This window comes from Gossypium raimondii, chromosome 11 (genome assembly GCF_025698545.1).
Source record: "Gossypium raimondii isolate GPD5lz chromosome 11, ASM2569854v1, whole genome shotgun sequence".
Taxonomy (NCBI): domain Eukaryota; kingdom Viridiplantae; phylum Streptophyta; class Magnoliopsida; order Malvales; family Malvaceae; genus Gossypium; species Gossypium raimondii.
This window is the reverse complement of record NC_068575.1, coordinates 40,436,896-40,460,390: the sequence shown is the minus strand read 5'-3', so window position 1 is coordinate 40,460,390 and position 23,495 is coordinate 40,436,896. Positions and strand designations below refer to the sequence as shown.

The 23,495-nt window shown below is 33.5% G+C and overlaps 1 protein-coding gene across 1 annotated transcript; it reads right to left on the bottom strand.

The window, feature by feature from the left end:
* Positions 1 to 1,224: 1,224 nt before the first annotated feature.
* Positions 1,225 to 3,242, bottom strand: LOC105803901 (patatin-like protein 5). The gene is made up of 7 exons (XM_012636329.2): positions 3,025 to 3,242; positions 2,738 to 2,925; positions 2,472 to 2,646; positions 2,214 to 2,375; positions 1,819 to 2,124; positions 1,559 to 1,734; positions 1,225 to 1,453 (listed from the first exon to the last, which is right to left on the bottom strand). Exons 1-7 carry the CDS (start codon positions 3,148 to 3,150, stop codon positions 1,390 to 1,392), a joined length of 1,197 nt encoding a protein of 398 aa, XP_012491783.1. The 5' UTR covers positions 3,151 to 3,242; the 3' UTR covers positions 1,225 to 1,389.
* Positions 3,243 to 23,495: the final 20,253 nt, after the last annotated feature.

Here is a 23,495-nt window from a genome sequence, read left to right as displayed (position 1 = left end):
GTAAGAATTGTTAAATTGCTTACATTGATTATTTATATATATATATATATATATTCATATTCATATTTCTAACTATTATATTATTGTGCAATGCAGGTACAGTCGTTGGTTTTAAATACTTTACCACAAGCTGAATGCATTTTATAGAGAATAATATCCGTCGGTCTGTACAGGTAAGTGTCCATGAAGCTTATGTATTTTTTGTTTGCTAAGAAATCTTATATCTTACGGTGCTTTCTATCTAATATTCAGGAATCCTATATGAACCATGCTAGCATGAAAGCTAATTCGATCATGGCGCTACCTAGACTTGAAGAGAGAGGATCACACAACATCTGGGTTAAATTAACAAATGATTGGTTATTGTTTTGTGAGAAAATTAATTCTTCTAAGTACCTTTTGCATCAAACCCGTAAATCATAATTAGCTTTTCTTTTCATAATTTCTCTCTTTATGATATTTATTTATACACAAATGTTTCAAGATTTTTTGCACACTTAAGATCTTTAATTTGGTTAGTATAAATACTTTGAAATTGCCGATCTGACTTTTTTTTTTATTTCTACATGTTTGGGCTAGAAAGTCTTTACACCAATGTGAAGTAAGAACAGTACGTAGCAGTAGTTGCTCTAAAGTACAAAGTATTTAATATCCACCCTTTTTTAAGATTGTAAAATTTTTTTTATTTTATGTATTATATAATTGATATGGACTATACTATAATTTTTATATATTAAAATATTTATTAAGTTGTTATATTTAAAATTTTAATAAAAGGAAAAATTAATAAAATAAAAATAAAATGAAATATTAGATAAAATAATATATTTTTAAAAATAAAAAATATATGGACAAAATATTTTTTAGGATTATAAAATGTTTAGAACTACCTATAATCTCTCCCCAATCTTTAAATAAGAAAATAAAGGTATTTTAGTGGACTCGAACTCATGTCTTTCTGCACTAACAACAAATAATGTTAATACCAATCGAGTTAAGACTCAGTCAACTATATAGACAGGGTTTGGTTACTCATTTATAAATATAAGAATTTTTGGGCAGAAATTGATACTCATATTTTGAGCCAAAGTGAATATAACCACTGTATATGAACTTAACATGAATCCAATCTTATTTGATAAATAAACATTTCAAAAAAAAAAAGTTAATGAGAATGGAAGAAAAAATATAATCAAACGTAACCATTGAAATGGTAACACAATAGGACATAACTCAGATCATGAGATTATTCATAAATTATTACCATATAATAATACAGACGAATGATTAATATATTTACTATATAAGATTACACAACACCTCAAAAAGTTAAACACACATACAACTTTAATAATTTCAGAAGCTTTGAGCAAACATTGGCCATCTTGTTCAAAGCTGCTTCCCAATCTCTGCTTTTCGGAGTCTCCTTTCCTCGGATAGCAGTTTCGCAAATCTGCACCCTCCAAAACATAAAACTCGTTAACTTTGTACGGTAACTATAGTTTTTTGCTGCTGAAGTTTCTCAGAAAATGCCCTTTTTTTTTTAAAGATTTCCGACCTTGATAGAGCTTCTGCATAGGTTCCTTCATTGTCAGCTGGTTCAAAGATCCCAGAGTCCAGATTCATCCTCGAAACAGGTTTGTGCAACAGCTTTTCAGCAATCTCTACCAGGTTCCTCATGTTCTTTTTAGTAGCTTTATCAGTTGAAGATTCATCCTCGCTTAATTTGTCATCCTACAAGTGTTCATCATCGAAATACATTGAAACATGATGGATTGAACAAAAGTATGTTTGTGATTGCTTAATGAAGGAACTTACCTGGATCCGAAGATAGTTATGCTCGGATTTAATTGCCTTGAAAATCAATGACATGTGAAGGTCAACCATGTCTGCTCCAGCATAAGTGAAAGCATCCACTAATGGAGAGCTTCCTTCACTGTAAAGCCATCCAAGAATTCCCCACTTCTCTGCCGTTTTCGCATCGTATTTCTTTCCCATCTTGGAGGTTCCTGTGCCTAGTGAGATTATCAAATGATTCTCGTAGTTAAGGGCTTGTCCCTGCGAAACTTCATGTTCTTGCTCACTTGGAAAGGCTACCCCTGTTGGCTTCAATGCTAGCAGTGCCTTCACAAAAAACCATGTTTTTGCCCTCTAATTTAGAAAACAACAAATTTGGAAATAGCTAAGCTAACATTGATTGAATGGTTCCTTACTGGGTTATTTGCAGCTATCCCTCCATCAACCAGGTGAAATTCCCTATCAGTTCCTTCTGAATATTTTGTATGAAATGCATAAGCTGGAAAATAAGTTGGAGCTGAAGCTGTAGCAATACAAATATCAGATAGCAAAGCATCTTTTGAAGGATCCATCTTTGCCTGCAACAGTATCCCAAAATTATTCATTGCCATTTGCTCAAATTTGATAACAGTTCATAGGTATCTCTCTCTCTATATGTATATATATAGATTGACCTCAAAGGTTGTGAAAACGGTAGGTTGAAGCAACTTGATGTCGAAGGTTGGTATAACAACGGAGGTTAAAGTCTCATGAAGTCTTCGATCCCCAAGGACCATGCAAATCGTCTTCCTCAGATGCTTTCCACTGTATTTAGGCCTCATTAGGGCATCCATTTTCATTGTCATCTTCCTAAACCAACACATCCAATATCCATCACGATGAAAAGAAAAAACTCTGAATTAAATCAAAAGCAAAAACCAAGTTAGAAACTGATTGGTACTTGTAGTTTTTCCGAGAAAATATCTTGGGGCCATGTCTCAGATAAAATGGAACAATATCTTCCCCTTTACAAAGAGGACGCCCATTTTCATCTGGAGCCGTTAACATGGCTGCAATTAGACCCCCTGTGCTTGTTCCTGCAATCACATCAAAATAATCTGCAATCCGAGCATCTTCTCCATCTAGTTCCTGAAAAAAAAAAACAAAAAACAAAAGGGGTGTGAAGAGATTGAATCAAAATGCTTGATTTGAATGAATAATCACTAGCCATGTGAGAGTCTACCGTACTTGTAACTTGAGTTCAAGGAAACTCAACATAGTTGCAGGTATAATACCCCTGATTCCTCCACCATCGATGCTTAAAACAGTGATTCTCCGACCATAAGTTGATGGCATGACGTCACTGGTTCCCATGGTATAGAAAAATGATATTTGTCGTGAATGTATTAACAATGGAAGCTTAAGCTTGTCATTAAATAGCTTCTCACCCAATGCTTGCAATCACATGTTTGTAAGTTTGGCAAAGGTAAAATTAGGCAAAATCTGCCTTTTGTACTCGTACAAACGCAACTTCTACAATATCCTTACAAACCCAATATTAGATTTTTGTTTATATTATCCAGAAAATTAATTTTTTAATGTTTTTCGAACTAAATGTATATCTAACATATATTATATTTTATACTTTCTTTGAGTTTTACGTTGGATAAAATATTATATCCAATATTCATCCAAATCCGAAAAATATAAATATTTAGCTTTTATATCTGATTAGCTGTGTGATGAGGTTAAGGTTTTTTTATTTGCTGACTCTTGAAGGTTGCTTGCATCCTTAAAAAACACAAACACACACACAAGTGAAGCTGTCTTTTTCACATTGGTACCATATCTTTGATATTTTCTCTTTATTTGTCTTTTATTTGCTTCCAGTTTAATTGATGAAATAAAAAACTGAAACTTGCTGCTGATGACTAATCCCATACCCTCAAATAGTGGTTTGAGTTTAAGACCGAGAATTCCCTTTCATTTCATCTAAATTCAAAAAATGGAAATATGTAGTTTGTTGAAAGCACCTTTCTCTTTTGATAATGACTAAAGAAGCATAGTTAAGGGGTCATTTGTAATCTTAAATTTGCCTAAAACCTAGATAATTGAATGGTTGAGAAAAAAGCTTAGCATGCTGAACATTAAATGTCAACCGAGTATTATTGTTTTCTTCACCAATCATTCATTAATGAACATTAGACCAAATCTATGATTTGGTCATATATATCTCATTATTATTATTTAAAAAAAGTGGTTGTGATGACGAAATGAGTAAACTATCATGTCATTTTTTGTTACTACAAGTGAAATCAAAACACAGGTCAATGTACTGCAAGTAGTTAATGAAATCCTAAGGATACGAGGGCCAAACAGAAGGAGGTCGATATCTACCGCTTTTTCTATTAAACTATTCACCTCCTTCGAATCTTCAATAAACTCTAGTTTTGACAACTTCCAAGTTTTGTGTCAGGAATATGATGTCCTTAGAGTGAGCTTCTAGTCATTGTTTTAAAATTGGATTGGATTAACTGGTTAGATCAGTTGGATTGAAAATTAATTGAGGTACCGACCCGAAATAAGAGAATAAATCAGTTCACTTGTGAATCACTTGATCTGGTCAAATCAATCTAACAGATCGGTTTAATCAATTTTCTCTATTTTTTAATTTTTAACTTATTCAATTGAACCAGTTAGGCTGATTAAATTAGTTGAACCGAGAACCGATGGTTTGACTGGATCGACCACAGATCCGATTCTAAAAATCTTGCTTCTAGTCATATTTTTTCTCCCGATCAAAATAGTGGTACATTTCTTCCCCTTATCTTAGAGCCTACACTTACTAAACAAAAAGATTGATCTTTAGAAAAAAAATCCTTGCTTGGAGTTTTGATTTAGCATAAAATCTTTTTGCAAAAATAAAAAAATCCTAAAGTTGTTAGTCTCTTAGTAGTGCCGCACCCCTAAAAGTGTCCTAGTAATGTTTTCTCTCGCAGAAACCTCCATTATAAAATTGTGGTAGCTTATGATGACACTAAGAGTACCAATTGGGTTAGGCTTAGACTCCCCAAAGATAACTCCACTTTTGCCTTCCAAATTCCCCAAAAAATACAAGCGAACATTGTATAAATGTTTCTTGCTTCAGTGGTATTCAAGTCCTCTCTCGTTAGCATGTGAGATCCATTCTACAATTGTATAAAACTAAATTCTTGTATTCTTAAATAGATTTGGCCACCAAACTAGATAGCTCTAGCAAAATTACATCTGATAAACAAATATTTAATTGATTATGTATATTTATAACAAAGGGAGAAAGCAGTTGAAACATTAATCAATCTTTTTACTAATTCCTTTCTAATCGCGATGCACCCCTAACATATTTTACATAGGAAAATAACTAGCTTGTATGGGAGTTTGAGTTTCCAATGATTTTTCCATTTGGTTTAATGTGTAGCACTCCTAATTCTTTCTCTATTATTCCTCATCCAAATAGTTCATAAGCAGATTTATTTAAAAAGGTGTCATTATAATCAAACTTCCATATATAAGCCTGTCTTTCCTGCTAATAAACAAAAAGGTTCTACTCTTATATTTTTCATGCCTCGTCTACTAAAACTAGTATAATTTTCCTATTATCCTAGGATTTTCTATTTACATCCATGCAATATCTCATGGCTAAAATCTATTATTGATTCATATCCTCTCTAAAAGACACCCTATCACTCCCCTGAAGCACCATACACAAATCACCATGTAACACCCCTTGCCCGACCTGATCGACGAGTCTAAGTTGTGAGATGTCACATCTATTGATGGAGCAACTACAAACAATAACATTCACATCAAAGCATAAGCCATACAAACATAAGAATTTCAAATCATAATCATGTTATACAACATTTCCCAGGCCTTATAAGAACCTACGTATGCTCTAAAGTAAGCCTGAGATCAAACAATGACCAATTTGCAACATTTTCAAAATTTCAACTTAACGTCGCGACATAAGAGAGTTCCTCATCGCAATGTGACTCACTGACTTGGCCTCATTGTGACAACAGGGTTCCTCGTTATGCATGGGCCTGAAGTCCTGTTGCATGTGAATGTGTAATGCAAACGTGCAAGTATACACGTTGAATCAAGTAATAAAGTGATGAGTGAGTATCATCTCCACAGGGATCAAAATTGATTTAAAAATGATTATGCTATTACTATGAATTTGACTAATTAAACCATGCAAAAGAAACAATTGACAAATTGATGAAGAGAATGAATGAATGAATGAATGAATGGATTAATAAAATCAATTATGAATGAAAAAAATGCTAGGACAATTGAAATGCTATGGCAATTCTCAAAGAATAAGTGGGGAGGATTTGTACTGTTGAATGATGAAGGTTGGAATTATTTAGGTTTTATTTTTATACCATAATAATGCCATGGCAATATCTTGACCATTCTACTGCTCAGGGATTCACTACTGCAGTCTGCTTCTTTCGAGAGCCAGACCTTAAGCTATCATTCTGAGTTTTCGTATGACTACAAAACTCAAGAATGATATCCAGACTGTTCTTTCTTTCCCTGTACAGATCACAACTTCTACATCTAGAGTGCTACGAATATTCTTTCAAATACTCTCCTATTTTAATCGATAATAATCTAATTTATTTAATCTTTTCAAAATTAAATCAGATCTAACAACATACCATACAATCATCTACTTCTAGAGCTTGCATACATGCATTTAAAATAATCACAAATCGAATGAAACAGTAATCTACTCAAAATCAGACCATGGGCATTAAAGATAGTAAAAGTTTACCCAAATAATTCCAACCCAATGAGATTTAGCTCATGGATTGGACATTCAAATCCAAAATAAAACCATTCAACATCATCATTCAAGTTTACGAATCACAAAGTTTAAATAAGAAAATAAAGGCAGAACTGCAGGAAGCTCTCGCTACTCCAACTTTCACTTTAATATTGAAATTTGATGCAAAACCCAGGGCATATTTCTCTTCCCCTTTCTTGCATCTATGATTTTTACTTTGTAAGCTACTACCCTCTCCTCTATTTTGTCTAAAATTTTCCACGAGAATTTGGTGTAGAGAAAAGCTACTCTCTAATTCCTCTCTCCACAAAATCCTCGTATCTTATTTTCTTTTCTCTTTCCTCCTTTATAAGGTAGGTCCCTCCCTCTCAGCACACACCTTTTGCTTCCTCTTTTTCAGGGTGGTTTATCTAGTACAAGTATAGCTGGCTGAAAATGACAGGACTGAGTGCTGCGTCATCTTCTTAGAATTCCATGGCATTCTTGTTGGCAATCTAACCAACATTTTTCCATGGAAATATTTCACTTCCTTCATTTTCTTTCTCCTTTCTCTCTTCTTTTCTTCATCCTACACCTGCTGCCAACAATAACTAACACCTTTTTTCCCCGGTTATAAATAATGACATTTATAGTACAACCCAAGCTTTGTTATGCAATGTTCTAAAAATATCCTAAAATTGAAAATATATTTACTTAATTAAAAACAATTAATTCAATATAGGGGCCTGAAACATAACTCTTTTCAAGAGTTATCAAGTCCATAGCTCATCGTAATGATAATTGCCCGATGTCGCAACATGGACTCTGTTTTTTACACAACTTAAGCCATTTGGTGCCTATTTCATGCCAACCTCGAAATGTACCTTTTGGTGCTTTTGGCACAACATTTTCCTGCACAAAACATACCAAATTCATGCTACAACAAAACATTTATCCCAATCCAAACATTTATTCTATTAATATACAATTCGACATCAAATCGAACAATTCAACTAGATTAAAATCCAACTTAACTAACCATGCCTTATAGCTATTCAATATCATCTTTAACTATACAATTTCATCAAGCAAACTTTGCCCTTCAAATGCCATATTTATAGTTTATCAAATTGCCAAAACATACACTTATGCAATAATGAACATTAGCACTTGTTAAGTTAAAGATTAATCAAGTTCTAACCAAGCTATCAATTTAAAGTTAACATGTATCTTAACACCTATGTACATGCCACATAATTGGACTTTAAAACGATCAAAAGACTACTGAGTTTATGACTGGATAGTGAAAGCTTCAAGGCGATCCGATCGACACATTCCGCAAGCTGACAACTACAAGGAAAAGGAACAACAGTATAAGCATATTGAATGCTTAATAAATTCAAATGAAATTTACTTAACTTACCTTAACAATTCAACAATTAAGTAATTAATACATATTGGATGTAAGCATGGAAAACCTTTGGCATCCTATTACTTTCATAAAAATATCAACAAATACATTCAAAGGTTAGTTCATTTACATTATATGAACTTATAACATAATCTTATAGATGTGTAACACTTTAGCTTAGAACATATAATAACCAAATCATAAACCATTTTCGAACACATATATGTATCTATATTTTCATTCATGTACCACCATTTCATCCATTTCATTTTCCATTTTACTTTTTATTTTCGCCCGAAGTAAATTGAACTCAGATACACATGACCGATTTACTCACACGAGCTGACATATTCGGGCTGCTCAAACTAGCTTAGTTCGATGATGCTCACATAAGCTTCATAGAATCTCCAACATATTTTGGATTTCAAGTCATTGTGTTAATCCTAATCAAACACCTGTTTTCCTTTTTGGGACTCTAATGGCATGCCATTCATATCTTAATTTTTTATTAAGTTTACACGGGCTCTATTACGATATTCAATTCATTCAAATCCGTGTAATGTCATTATATACATATCATTTAACTATATAAACATTACACATCCATTCCATACATCGTATTCAATTGTAATACTATATTTCTCATACATTACAATTTAGTCCTTTAGATGCAAAATTTGTTAGAATTATAATTAATCTAAACTAATAGAAATTATAATATATATATTTCAAACACAACATAAATAACATGGTAAGTTACATATGAACTTACTTAGGAAAACAAAAACAAATGAAACATCGATGACTAATCCACAATTTTACCTTTTCCTCAATTATCCTCCGGTTGGTTCAAATCCCGATCTAAATGGTGCATTTTAATTGATCAATTCCAAATATCTTATAACATCCTATTATATGCATGTGACATTTCAATATTATTTTTGAAAGTTCACTAATATTTTGTATTTTATTCAATTTAGTCCCTAAAACTAAAATTACCATAAATTTCAAGTTTTAGCCTTGATTTCAAAATCGATCTCAATTTCATCTTTCTACAGCCTTCTATTATCAACAATTATAAAATTTAAAATAAATTTTGAAATTTATGCATTTTAGTCCCTCTGTTAAAAACTAACAATTAAACTTTACAAACTAGTCCTTTTTCACTTCTAAGCTTAAAATCTAACAAATTAACACCAATTTCATCAAGTATTCAATAATGGCAACTTTTGAAAATTTTAATTGTTTTACAAATTAGTACACGAATTAGCTAAAGCAAGCTTCCGGGACTTCAAAAACATAAAAATTACAAGAAAATGACTAAATTGAACTTACCAAATAACTACCAAAAGTTTGAGAACTCAAACCCTATTCTTTTTTATTTTGTCAAGAGTTGAAAAATGTGAAAATGAAAATGTTTTTTTCTTTTTCCTTTTAATTTATCTTATATAGTTTGTTTAATACTTAATTAATTTAATTAATTAACTAAATTTTAATTAACTAATTGTTAACCTTAATTAACATGCATAGTGGATGAAAATTCAATTCCACCATCGTTTGGTGACTTTTAAAAGGTCCAATTTCTCAATTAATCCTTCATGTAATTAAAAATTCATAGCAACTAACTTTTACCACTTTTACAATTTAGTCCTTATACCTTAATCAATTATCTAATTGATAAAATTAAGGGACCAAACTTTAATTAAACTTTATACTAACCTCATAAATATTAAATAATAATATTTACAAACTCAAATATTGAAAATGGGGTTCCAAAACTACTATTTCTAACACCACTAAAAGCGAGCTGTTACAAGACACATTCTTTTCCTTTCAGTAGGCCTTTCGATATCCAAAAATCTGGAGATTTTTGTGTTACATTTTTTAATGGGCTATCTTTTTTTTATTTTTCTTTGAACATGTAACACCCCAAATTTTCTGCCTAGAAGAAATAGGTTTTGAACAAGGGAACAGTTAGGAGACTACACATAAATATTTAGTTGTGCAAGGAAGTGACATAAATGAATGTTTGCTTCAGTGGTTAAGTGATTTACGAGTTTTTGGAAGTGTCTGAGAAGTCAGGGGTTCAAGTCTTGGCTTCTGCAGAATTTTTAGTTTTGCTCTTAAATGAATTTGAACACTGGCATATAGGCCTTATAAATAATAGTGTTTGTTTTATGTCACAAAAAGAGCCTATGGTCTAGTGGCAAGGTGGCGTGTTGTGTAACTGTGAGGTCTGAAGTTTAAATTTTATTCATTTAGATCAAGATAAACCACATACGGCTCTAGATCGAGGCAAAGAAAAAGCTTCGGATTAGTCAACTTCATTTCCTACGTTTATCGTTGAGGTAAGTTCGTACTTTTAAGTTTCGTTTTTGTTTCATGATTTGAATGCTATTATTGTATAATATTAAATTGAGTGTTGACGGAAAAATCCAACGGCGTAATGGCAATCATTGATGAATGAAAAGGGATAGCTTCAGCTATCGGATACGGAAAGGGATAGCTCCGGCTATCGATTATAAAAAGGGATGGTGACAACCATCGAACTATGAAAAAGGATGGCTTCGACTATAGATCTATGAAAAGGGATAGCTTCAGCTATCAAATTATGAAAAGGGATGGTGACGACCATCGAGCAATGAAAAGGGATGGTGATGACCATCAAATTATGAAAAGGGATAGCTTTGGCTGTCAAACTATGAAAAGGGATAACTTCGGTTATAGAATTACGAAAAGGGATGTATCAACCATCGTATTATTACCTCGTGTAAGCTTCGGTAAGAGCTTTCAATGTAAATTACATTACTTTGATGAAAGATAGGTAATGTGCACCTTGTGAAAATTAAGAGTATGGATGTACATATATAAGTTCTTTAGTTATTCTCATATTGGATTGGGTTATACATGCTTTGTGATTTTATATTGTATCAGCAAGGTTAGACTATATGTATTACGAACTTACTAAGTATGATATGCTTGCTTTGTGTTTATTTTTCTATTTTTTGTAGTTAATCAGAAGCTCGTTCAGATTGGAAAGTCGTCGAAGATCTATCACACTATCTATCGGCTCTTTCGGTATTTACGGATGTTTAATTTTGGTTATAATGGCATGTATAGGTATTTTGGCTAATGTTGGACATGTATTTTGGTGTTGAAATTGTAACACCCCTAACCCATATTCGTTGCCGAAACAAGGTTACAAAGTACTACTGAAGTTTACAGTACAAACAAACAAAATTTTGAACATCTCATAACATATAAATATTCATATAAAACCAGTCAAAATCATTCATATTGTCCCATATATGAGCCCTCGATGCCCAAAATATGCATTAGAAACAAGTCGAGACTAAATCAAAAACTCAGAGAATTTTTCGAAAAATATTGAAAAATTGCAAAGCTGCAGGGGTCACACGGCTGTGTGGCCAGGCCGTGTGACTCATACGGCCAAGAGACACTCCCGAGTCTTAGGCCGTGTGGGCATTTGAAATAGGGACACACGACCATGTCCTGGCCCGTGTCCATGCCCATGTAACTCAGTAACTTGGGTCACACGACCAAGCCACACGCCCATGTGCTAGGCTGTGTATCCTTCGAAGTAATCTCACACGCCCGTGTGCCAAACCGTGTGCTAGGCCGTGTAACAACCTCACTTACAACCCTTTGAAAGCTACAAGGGACACACGGCCATGTCACCTGGCCGTGTGTCACACGCGGCTGAGACACGCGCTCGTGTCTCTGCCTGTGTGGACGAAAATAGGTCATTTTACAAGCCATATTTCTCACCCAAATTGGCATAAACCTACACCCAACATTATGCATATAAGCAAGCCATACTAAGGTACCAAAACCAGCATTTTCTAGCATTATACAAATGGTATGATCACATACAACCAATATGCCCTTAGGCATCTCAAATAACAATTTATAAACATGACTAACCATGTGTTCAATATAACCAATTGATCAACTAACATATATGCATATTTGCACCAAAACTTACCATGTAAATCAATTACCAAAACATACCATTTGATATCAATTATACCACTTAATCACTAGCATCAAATGGTCATATAATTCACATAAAACTTGTACACCAAAAACACCCAATAATTCATTCAAACAAGTACCAATTCAAAACAATTCTATCAAGCTTCAAAGCTTATACAAAATGCATATTCAAACCACCATTTTACCTTCCATCATTCTACCATATCAAGCCACACATCAACATGATATGACTACCTATATACATACCAAAATATACCAAAACAGAAGCCAAATCATGTGGCCACAATCACAACAACACATATATGCCAACATTAGCCAAAATAACCTATACATGCCATTATAACTAAAATTAGACAACCGAAAGTACCGAAAGAGTCGATGGATAGTGTGATATAGATCCGACAAGCTTCCAACTCGAACGAGTTTGTGATTTCCTATAAAACATGAAAAATAGACAGAGTAAGCATTTAAGCTTAGTAAGTTCGTATAACATAGAATTTAACTTACCATTTAGTCCCAATTTAGGTAAATAAACATAGCATATTCCAACTCAATTTGGCCAAATGCCTAAGCACATATTCACCAACATGTTAGCCATGTAAAACACATATAATAGCCAACAAACATGGATGAACATAATAATTAAGCAAGTTTCATATACATGTATCATCCATTTCATGTTTCACTATATCATATAATATCATTTCCATATATTTCATGTATATACCTATAATAGTTCGTATCGAACTCATATCATCTCGTAACAGAACATTGCCCATTGAATCATTTAAAATATCGTTGGATGCTCGGGATAGCTCACACATAATGTGCTAAACTATAATCCGTCAATTCATGTACATGTATACTCATACGAGCTATGAATCAGTATGCTCTCACGAGTTGTAAATTGGTAAGCTCATACAAGCTGAGAATCGGTAAGCTCATATGAGCTGAGAACCGGTAAGCTCTCATGAGCTGCAAATTGATAAACTCTTACGAGCTGAGAATCGGTAACCCTAATGACATGTCATTTGTATCCTACGAATTCTTAAGGTTCAAACGAGACTCGGTAATCATCGTACGTCGTCGGATATGTGATCGATATTTATACATAAAAATTATACAAATCAAATACATATAATTCAATTAAAACATATAAATACTCAATTTAATTACACGAACTTACCTCGACGAGTATTTGTAGATACGGAGGTGATTAATCCGATACTTTCTCTTTGCCTCGATCTAACTCCGTACGAGGTCTAACGGGATCTATATGGATACATTTAACTCATGTCAATATATAATTCATTCAATTTAATCCAACACATAAAATTACTATTTTGCCCCTATACTTTTAATTCTTTACAATTTAGTCCCTAGCTCATAAAATGGAAATTTACACAATTTCACCACAACCTACTATGGCCAACTATCAATTAGGTCCCTAGCATGTCATATACTTTAATTATTTCATTATTTCACCATGAAAAATTTCTATTTTTCAATTTAATCCCTAATTGACAATTTCATCAAAAGTCTATTTACAAAAGTTGTTAATCTAACAACAACTATCCATTTTCTAACATCAAACTTCAAAACTCATATACATGCATCAATGGGAAAACCCTATTAGTTTAACTGTTTCACAAATTAGTCCCTAGGCTAGCTAGATTAAGCTACAACGATCCCGGAAACATAGAAATCATTAAAAATGGGACAAAAATACATACCTAATTGAGCATAAAACCTTGGCCGAATGTCAAGCTTAACAATGGCTTCTTTCTTTGTGAAATTCGGTTGAACATTGATAATGGAAGATGATGACTAATTTTATTTCATTTGTTTTTATCATTATTTACTTATTTACAATTATAACCTTTATAAGCATTATTTATTACACAAAATGCCAAGCCATCATGCTCCAATATCTTACTAATGGTATAATTATCATATAAGGACCTCCACTTTAAAGTTCTATAGCTATTTAATACCTTTAGCTATTAGAATTCAACTTTTGCACTTTACACGATTTATCCTTTTTATCAAATTAAGCATGTAAACGGTAAAATTTCTTGACAAAATTTTTATACGATAATACTATCATGTTTTAGACCATAAAATGATAATAAAATAATTTTTTTAATTTCAAATTTATGGTCCCAAAACCATTGTTCCAATTTCACTAAAAACGGGCTGTTACAAAAATGGCCATTTGGTTTGGCTTGTATCATGGTATTTTTGTGGTGTAATAGATATAGTTTTGGCATGTAAATATTAGCTTTATAATGGTTTATATTTGGCTTGTTATGTTTGAAAGATGGATGAAGATATGATAGGTTAAATATGCATATGGTAGGTGTTTTATGAGGTATGTGAATGTGGTGACTTGGTACATTAGTTATAAGTGAATTATATGACTACTTGGAGCTAATTATTGAATGCTATATTTAGTACATTTTTGGTCTATTTTTTGTTGTTAAAACAAATGGTACAATATCGTATAAACTTGGTTAAGCATTAGTTAAACAATTGACCAATTTGTGTTTATATTGGTACATGTTTTAAATGTTGTTATTTGAGGTGTCATTGGGCATATTGGTTGTATGAAATTATACCATATCTATATAGCTTAATTATGCATGATTTTGGTGCCCTGTTATAGTTTGCGCATATGTGCAATTTTTGTTATAGGTACATGAATAGTTGGGTGAGAAAAATGGCTTGAAAAATGGCCTATTTTCGTCCACATTGGCAGAGACACGGGTGTGTGTCTCAGCCGTGTGTGACATACGGTCAGGTGACACAGTCGTGTATCCCTATAGCTTTCAAAGGGTTGCAAGTCAGGCTATTACACGCCCTAGCACATGGCTCAGCACACGAGTGTGTGAGGTTATTTCAAATGGTACACAGTCTGTCACACAGACGTGTGGCTTCACCGTGTGACCCAAGTCAGTGAGTTATACGGGTATGGACACAGCTGGGACACGACCATGTGTCCCAACTTCGAATGTCCACACGGCTTTAGACACGGGTGTGTCTCTTGGTTGTGTGAGTAACACGGCCGTGTGACCCCTACAGTTTGAAATTTTTATCTTTTTTTAAAAACTTCTATAAGTTTACGATTTAGTCCTAACTTGTTTCTAACATGTATTTAGGGCCTCAAGGGATCATTTAAGACACAATATGTATGTTTTGAATTGGTTTTAATGTATTTATTGATATGATTTGAAAAGTTTGAAATTTATGTCCATTTGATTTTAGAACTCCGCTAGTAACCCTATTTTGGTGACAGATACGGGTTCGGGGGATTGCACAACACCTTCGTATCCTTAAAAATTCCAACCAAATAAGCATAAATAGGAGGTGAAATTCAAGAAGTTTTTGGATGTTCTAAAGCAACTGCACATCAACATCCTGTTGGTAGAGGCTTTAGAGCAAATGCCCAATTACATGAAGTTTATGAATGACATTTTGTTGAAGAAGAAAAGACTTAGTGAATATGAGATTGTAGTATTATCGAAAGAGTACAGTGCGTTCTTACAGAACAAGCTACCTCTAAAACTGAAGGACCCTGGAACTTTTACCATACCCTGTAATATTTGAGAATCTTACTGTGATAAAGCTTTGTGTGACTTAGGAGCAAGCATCAACTTGATGCCTAAATCTATTTTCAAGCTATTGGGAACAGGTGAAGTAAGACCCACTACTATGAGACCCACTACTATGACACTCTAGTTTGCAGATCAATCTTTAGCATACCCAGAAGAAAAAATGGAGGATGTTTTGACAATAGTTGATAATTTTATTTTTCCTACTAATTTCATTGCCTTGGATTTTAAAATAGATAAGGAATTGTCGATTATCCTGGGGAGACCTTTCCTAGCTACGAGAAGAACATTGATAAATGTGCAAAAAATTGAACTCACCATAAGAGTTCAAAATGATTAGGTAACATTTAATGTTCTGAAAGTAATGAAATTTCCCAATCCGATGGACGAATTTTCAGTGATGAATGAGCTAGAAACTTTAGTGTTTATGGAATGGCAGAATAATTTTGAAGACCTATTGGAGAACACCTTAGGGTCTGAGCCATTGAAAGATGAAAAAGTTAATGAAAATATGCCTTTTATGGAAGCCAATCCAATGAGCTATGCTCAACCAGCACGATTTGAACCGTTAGAATTAGAAGTTCAAGAGTTTGTGCAACCGAAGTTCTCAATCGAAGAACCACCCAAACTCGAACTTAAGGTACTTCTTTCCCATTTGAAATATGTTTATCTAGGTAATTGTTCTACTTTGTCTATGATTGTTTCAGTAGAATAACAGAATATTAAGAGGAGCAACTGATTGAAGTTTTAAAGAAATTTAAGAGGGCAATCGGTTGGACCATAGCTGATATTTGAGGTATAAGTATTTCCTTTTGTATACACAAGATTATCCTAGAGGAAGGTGAAAGAGGTAGAATCGATGGGCAAAGGAGACTCAACCCTATCATGAAAGAGGTAGTTCGAAAGGAAGTGATCAAATGGTTAGATGTGAGAATTATCTACCCCATCTCAGATAGTTCATGGGTAAGTCCGGTATAGTGTGTACCCAAGAAAGGTGAAGTTACAATTGTTGAGAATGAACGCAACGAGTTAATCCTAACAAGAATTGTCCTGGGTTAAAGAATCTATATTGATTACAGAAAATTGAATAAAGCCACTCAGAAGGATCATTTCCCATTGCCTTTTATGGATCAGATGTTAGATCGACTGGCAGGTAACAAATATTACTTTTATGGATATTCGGGATACAACCAAAAATTTGTAGCCCCAGAAGACCAACAAAAAATGACTTTTACTTGCCCGTACAGTACGTTTGCATTTAGGCGAATACCTTTCGATTTATGTAATACACCTGCTAGATTTTAGTGATGCATGATGGTAATATTTACTGATATGGTGGAAAATTTTGTTGAGATTATCATGGATGATTTTTCTGTTTTTGGTAATACTTATGATGTTTTTTGAGTAATTTAGCTAAGGTACTGAAAAGATGCGATGAGACAAATCTTGTCCTTAATTGGAAGAAATGTCATTTTATGGTTAAGCAGGGAATTGTCTTAAGACATAAAATTTCCAGAAATGGGATTGAAGTCGATAAAGAAAAGTGGACGTAATTGAGAAATTCCCACCACCAATTAGTGTGAAAGGAGTTCGAAGTTTCTTAGGCCATGTCGGTTTTTACCAAAGGTTTATAAAGGATTTTTCAAAAATTTCTAAGCCTTTGTTTATGCTGTTAGAGAAAGACACTATTTTTTTTATTTTAACAAAGCATGTTTAGAAGCTTTTGAAGAGTTGAAAAATCGGTTAATCTCAGCCCCAATAATTGTTACACATTGGAACTCACCTTTTGAGTTAATGTGTGACGCAAGCAACTTCGCTGTTGGAGCCGTTATGGGTTAAAGAAGGAACAAAGTATTTCACCCTATCAACTATGCAAGTAGAACTTTGACAGGAGCCCAACTTAACTACACGGTAACTAAAAAATAGCTTTTGCTATAGTTTTTTTCTTTTGACAAGTTTTATTTGTTATCTCAAAAGGACCAAAGTTACAGTATTTACTGGCCGTACGGTAATTAAATACTTACTCACAAAGAAATATGCTAAACCGAGATTGATTTGATAGATACTCTTACTCCAAGAATTTGACCTTAAGATCGAATACAGAAAAGGTGTTGAGAATCAGGTAGCTGATCATCTATCGAGGTTGGAACAAAACAAGGTAACTCATTCACTTGTTCCAATTAATAAAATCTTTTCGAATGATCATATCTTCAAGGTAAGTTGAATTCATGAAATACCTTGGTTTGCTGATTATGCGAATTATTTAGTATGTAGAATAATACCTCGAGAAATGACATACCAACAAAGAAATTCATTCATGATAGTCGGTATTATTTTTAGGAGGACCCATTTTTGTTTAAACAATATGCAGATAACATAATCAGGAAGTGCGTAGCCGGAACTAAAATTAACGAGATCCTTTACCATTGCCATTCATCTCCAAGTGGGGGACATTTTGGTGTTTCCCGCACTGCAACAAAGATCTTACAAGCTGGATTCTTTTGGCCTACAGTGTTCAATGATGCATATGCATATGTGAAAAATTATGATAAATGCCAAAAACCTGGAAACATATCAAGGAGGAACGAAATGCCCTTGACAAACATTTTAGAGGTAGAGTTATCTGATGTATGGGGCATCGACATTCCAGGCCTATTTCCTTCTTATTATAATAATAGGTATATCTTAGTAGTTGTCGACTATATATCCAAGAGGGTTGAAGCCGAGGCATATTCAACGAATGATGCTAAGGTTGTCATGTGATTCCTACATAAGCATGTGTTTATACGATTTGGGACTCCGAGAACTATAATTAGCGATGAAGGATCTCACTTCGTAAACAAATGGCTAAAGTGGTTACTTGACAAGTACGATGTGAAACACAAGATTGCCACTGCCTATCATCCACAGTCAAATGGGCAAGTTGAATGAGTAAACCGTGAGATCAAAGGAATTCTCGAAAGGTAGTGTGACCTATAGAAAAGATTGATCTCGAAAGCTTGATGATCCTTTGTGGGCCTATCGAAAATCTTTTAAGACACTGATAAGAATGACTCCTTATCAATTTGTCTTTGGAAAGGGGTGTCAATTGTCGCTTGAGTTGGAGAATAAAGCTCTCTAGTCTTTAAAGCAATTAAATTTGGATCTTAAGCAAGCCGATGAGAGAAGGATGTTACAACTTGATGAGTTAGAGGAGTTAAGGTTATTTTCATGCTAAAATACCAAGATGTACAAAGAAAAGACTAAGAGATGGCATGACAACCATATACAACCTCATGAATTCAGATAATGATAGAAAGTATTGTTGTTTAATTTAAGGCTAAGGTTATTTCCGAGAAAGCTCAAATCCTGATGGAAAGGACCTTATACCATCTATAAAGTTTACCCATATGGAGAGGTAGAACTGTACAACAACAAGAGAGGTACGTTTAAAGTTAATAGTCAATGTCTCGAGCACTATTGGGATGGTGAAGTTGAGCAAGTTGAAACCTCGTTCAATTTAATAAATCCTTGATTTTTATGTTTTTATTTTTAATAAATGGCATACTTAGAAATTATTTTCTTGAATTAATACATAAAATTAAGTCTGTCTAAGGAGATTGGAACTTAAGTGGGACCATCTGTGGCCCCTCTAACTTTTCCTGAGATATTAATTTGATGCAATTTTTTGAGAAGGAATTTTCTAAGTAATCCAAAAGTTGAAATTTTAATTTTAATTTCTCAATTTTTTTTATTTTTTTTATATTTAATAAGAAGGTCAATTTGGCCCAAGTACTAATCAGCTTATTTTTCTAGTTCCGTTTAATTTTTTAGTACAACAAAATAATTCAGTTTGGGCTTGAGGCCCAAAGTAGTGAAGAGCAGAAATTTACCCACTAGGTAGGGTCCCAAAAATCCTAATTTTGTCACCACTTTTCCCTCCCCTCCTTACCTTGTCACCTAAGTAATTGCTTATAGAAAATTTTTTGCTACAAATTTACCCTAATCCGTCGCTATATAAACCCCTTCATACCATCATCTTTTTCACAACCATTCAAGAAACTAGCTTAAATCCTATCCACCTAGTTCATTCTTCTTTGTCGTTAGCCTCAAATACTGAAAATGTTCCCCAATTTTCTTTCGTTGTCGCAAGTCCCTCCTATCGCTGTAGCAATATCGTTGCTGATGTAGCCTTATCACTACTGCAATCCCATTACCGCCACAAGCTCACTGTTATCGCAAATCCATCTTTGTCGCAAACCTCCACCACACATATTACTGATTTATTTTCCCTTCCTTTTTTCTGAAATTCTACCTATTTTCGGGAAAAACACCATGTCCCGCAAAAGAACTAGATCTTCCAAGACTTCTGCTGAAAATCTGATTGTGATTCAAAGGAATGATTTGATTCTATCTTCAAGAATCAACCCATGACATCGGAAAGAGGTTTCAATTTGGAGAGTAATGACAAAATTGTCATGACATTATCAATTTGAAAGACAATTAATGTTTTTAATTGGGAGCAATTCTATGAGGCACGTTCAATGCTTGATGAAGATTTAGTGCGACAGTTCTATGCCAACTTGACCACGCCAGATGCTAATAAAGTTCTTGTTCGTAAGATGAAGGTACCCCTTACTTCTAAATACATTAATGATTTGTTTAACTTATCTAATGTTGAAGAAGATGAGTACTCTGCCATGATGATGAATATCAATCGGGATTTTCCTCAACAAGTTCTTAATGTGGTTACAAATCCGGGATCCTAATGGATTATAAGAAAGTATAGTAGTCATTCTTGCCAAAGAGAATATTTAAATCCAGTGGCTAAAGTTTGGTTCTACTTTATTTGATATAGCTTCATGCCTATCTCACATAGTTCCACCATCTCGATGGAATGAATGTTTTTGTTGTATGCAATTATGACACAAAGGTCTATCAATGTTGGGAGAATTATTCTCAATGAGATCCAAGACTGTGCTAGGAAAAAGGCAGGAAGTGCATACTTTCCATCATTGATTACTTCACTTTGCTTGAGGGCCTAAGTAAGATCGAAAGCAAACCTAAAGGACTATTATGTTCAAGGTTGCATAACAAGGCATGACCTTGAGAGGTTAGTGGAGAATGTTGGATTATTAAACCAAGTTGAACCAAATTAGCCAAACGAACCAAAATCAGAATGCTTATCAACCAAATCTGAATCGGAAGCTGACTCAGTTGATGAGACAGAAGAAACATAAATAAAAAGGAACCAAACATCCCTGAATCAAGGGTGGAGCAAATGTTGTTGAACCAGTGGAGCCAAGTTTTAATCCTGAGTTTACCATTCCTACTTCCTCAAACACTATGAAGATTTCAAAATTTTCAACTATGATGGATATGTGGAAATTCATGCATAACCAATAACAAGCTTACTGGAGATATGCGAAAATTAGAGATGATACCTTACAAAATGCTTTAAAGAATATCTCTAAAATTTTTGTTCCTGATTTCCCAGATCATATCTTCGAGACATGGCAAGAGGCGATTGTAGGATCAAGTGGAACAAAGAAGGGAAGAGGAAAAAGACATGAAGGATGACAGAAATAAAAAAAGGGGAAATTTCTTATCCTTAATATTTATTTTTAGGCGTTTATTTCTATTCCTTAGTTAGTATTTTGCTTTTGTATAATAAATAAGATATTGCAAGCATGAATAAAATAAGTTCATTGCCTCTTCATTAGAAAAAGGCGAAGTGATGTGGTAATGGGAATGAACATGTCTAGGATTGGATTGTTGAGAAAAACTTGGTATTTAAGTAATCTTCATGATTCACCTCTCTTTCTTGCTATCCTACCTGGTGTTCAGTTTTCATTCGTTGCTTTGTTTTTGCAATGAGGACATTGATTCTTTTTAAAGGGTAAGGCAATATTTACATAAATTTTTAAATTTTCAAGTATGTTTCAATCTTTTCCATATAAGTATGTTGAAATAAATGAATATGTTCAGAAAGAATTTTTGTTCATAAGTTAGTCTAAATACAAGCATGATTTCTGATTTTATTTCAGTTTTTTCTTAAGTTATGGAATGCTTGTGTATTCTTAGGTCTTATGTATCCTTTTACCATGAAAATTAAGCTTCTTTTCAATAAACATGCATGAAGGTTTAAGTTCTTAGAATTGACTTGGTAACTTTCTTGAGGCAAAATCCTAGGAGGGATAAGAATCTAAACATGATTTAGGCACATTTTGCTTGGATCGTCTGAGCCTTTCAAGCCTACCCTATATAAACTTGACCCTTAAAACCTTAATTTGAGCCTTAAAGTCTATTTTATTATTTACCTACATCATAAGCCATGCTACCATCTTTTTAAATTTTATCTTATTTTTGCACCTATCTTAACTATACTTGGCTTGGTAAGCAAAGATCGAAAAAAAGTTCAAAAAGATGTACATGTTCTTCATATGTTTCAAAAAAAAAGCTCTATTCAAATGTCAAACAAAAAGAGCAGAATAAATACTCAAAATATTGAGAAATACTAGGCATATGTTTCAAAATTAAGTTTTAGGGGGTAAAAACTCATTAGTGAGAAGGATGTACCTTGAATTGATCCAAGCCAAAGATAGGGTTAAGATTACTGAACCTAAAATTCACTTCTCTTTATCCCTACCTTAAGCCTAGCCCCATTACAACCTTATAAAAGACCTATTGATTTGGATGATTATGCCAACTACATTAGTGGAGAGGAAATGTTAAGTTCAATATATGAGGACCATTAATTAGACCATGTGATTACTTTGTTTGATTGATAAGGAAACTTTGATCGAATGGTGAATGTTATGAATTATCTTGAAAAACATGCACTCTATAACTTATGTTAGCATTTTCCCGCACTTAGAATAAAATTTTGAAACAATGTTTGCATATGAGTGTCTTATCAATGAAAAGATTTTGTGAGCATCATTTTGTTGATGCATGGTTATGTGCAAAGATTAATGCTGCGGAATCTTATTACAAAATTACATTAGAAAAAGTTGTGATTTACATGAAACATTACTCCGGGCGAGCAATGGATTAAATTTGGGGGTGTGTAAACTCTAAATGCTATAGGGTTTGTCTCGTCAATTTTACCACCTTTTTACTTAAAATAACATTAATCCTAAGCAATCGTTAACGAATTTAGTGAATTTTGCTTACATCTCAATCATGGACATGAATTTATGAAATATGCAAATTTATATTTTCTTATATGAATTTTGTGCATAAATTAAATCATTTTCACATTATTTATTAATGTGTTATGTTTTAATAATGCAGTGGGACCATGAGGTGAAACAATACGGAGCTCAATACAATTCTTGCATGGACATGAACAAATCCACCCTACTTGGATAACAAAACCATGCAAAATTGGGTCATAAGGATGTTAATTTAACCCAGTTAAAGTGATGTTACAAGGTGGACATGTTTGGTTATTTATTGGGTCATAAAACCATCCAACAAGGGGGAGTCAAGCCCAAGTTTAGCACAAGCCTGTGGCTGCCCAAAAATCAGATTTTGGACAATAATTTGGAGGTCCTTACACTTTGAAAATCATTAAAAATCAACACATGAAGATTGCTCAAGAAGTCGTCCACCCCATGGCTAAATTTAGCATGATTCCATGCTTAAATCAAGCAACCAACTCACCGTCATTTCCACTTGTTATGATCGGCAATTAATAGGAGAGAACCAATGGATCTTTGATGACATTTTTAGTAAATTCAACCACCAACCTCAGGTATAAATACCACACTCCTCTCACATTTTCATTCATCCCTTAATCCCTAAAATCATCCATCATTCCTTCATTCATTACTCATCCATTCATTTTTTTTTCATTCTCTCATTTTCTTCCATCATTCCTCGC

Coding starts and splice junctions, on each gene's coding strand:
- LOC105803901 (XM_012636329.2), bottom strand. CDS start 3,150: ATGGGAACCAGTGACGTCATGCCATCAACTTATGGTCGGAGAATCACT. Junction 2,926..3,024: donor TCCTTGAACTCAAGTTACAA/GTACGGTAGACT, acceptor TTTTTTTTTCAG/GAACTAGATGGAGAAGATGC. Junction 1,454..1,558: donor TATGCAGAAGCTCTATCAAG/GTCGGAAATCTT, acceptor TGGAGGGTGCAG/ATTTGCGAAACTGCTATCCG.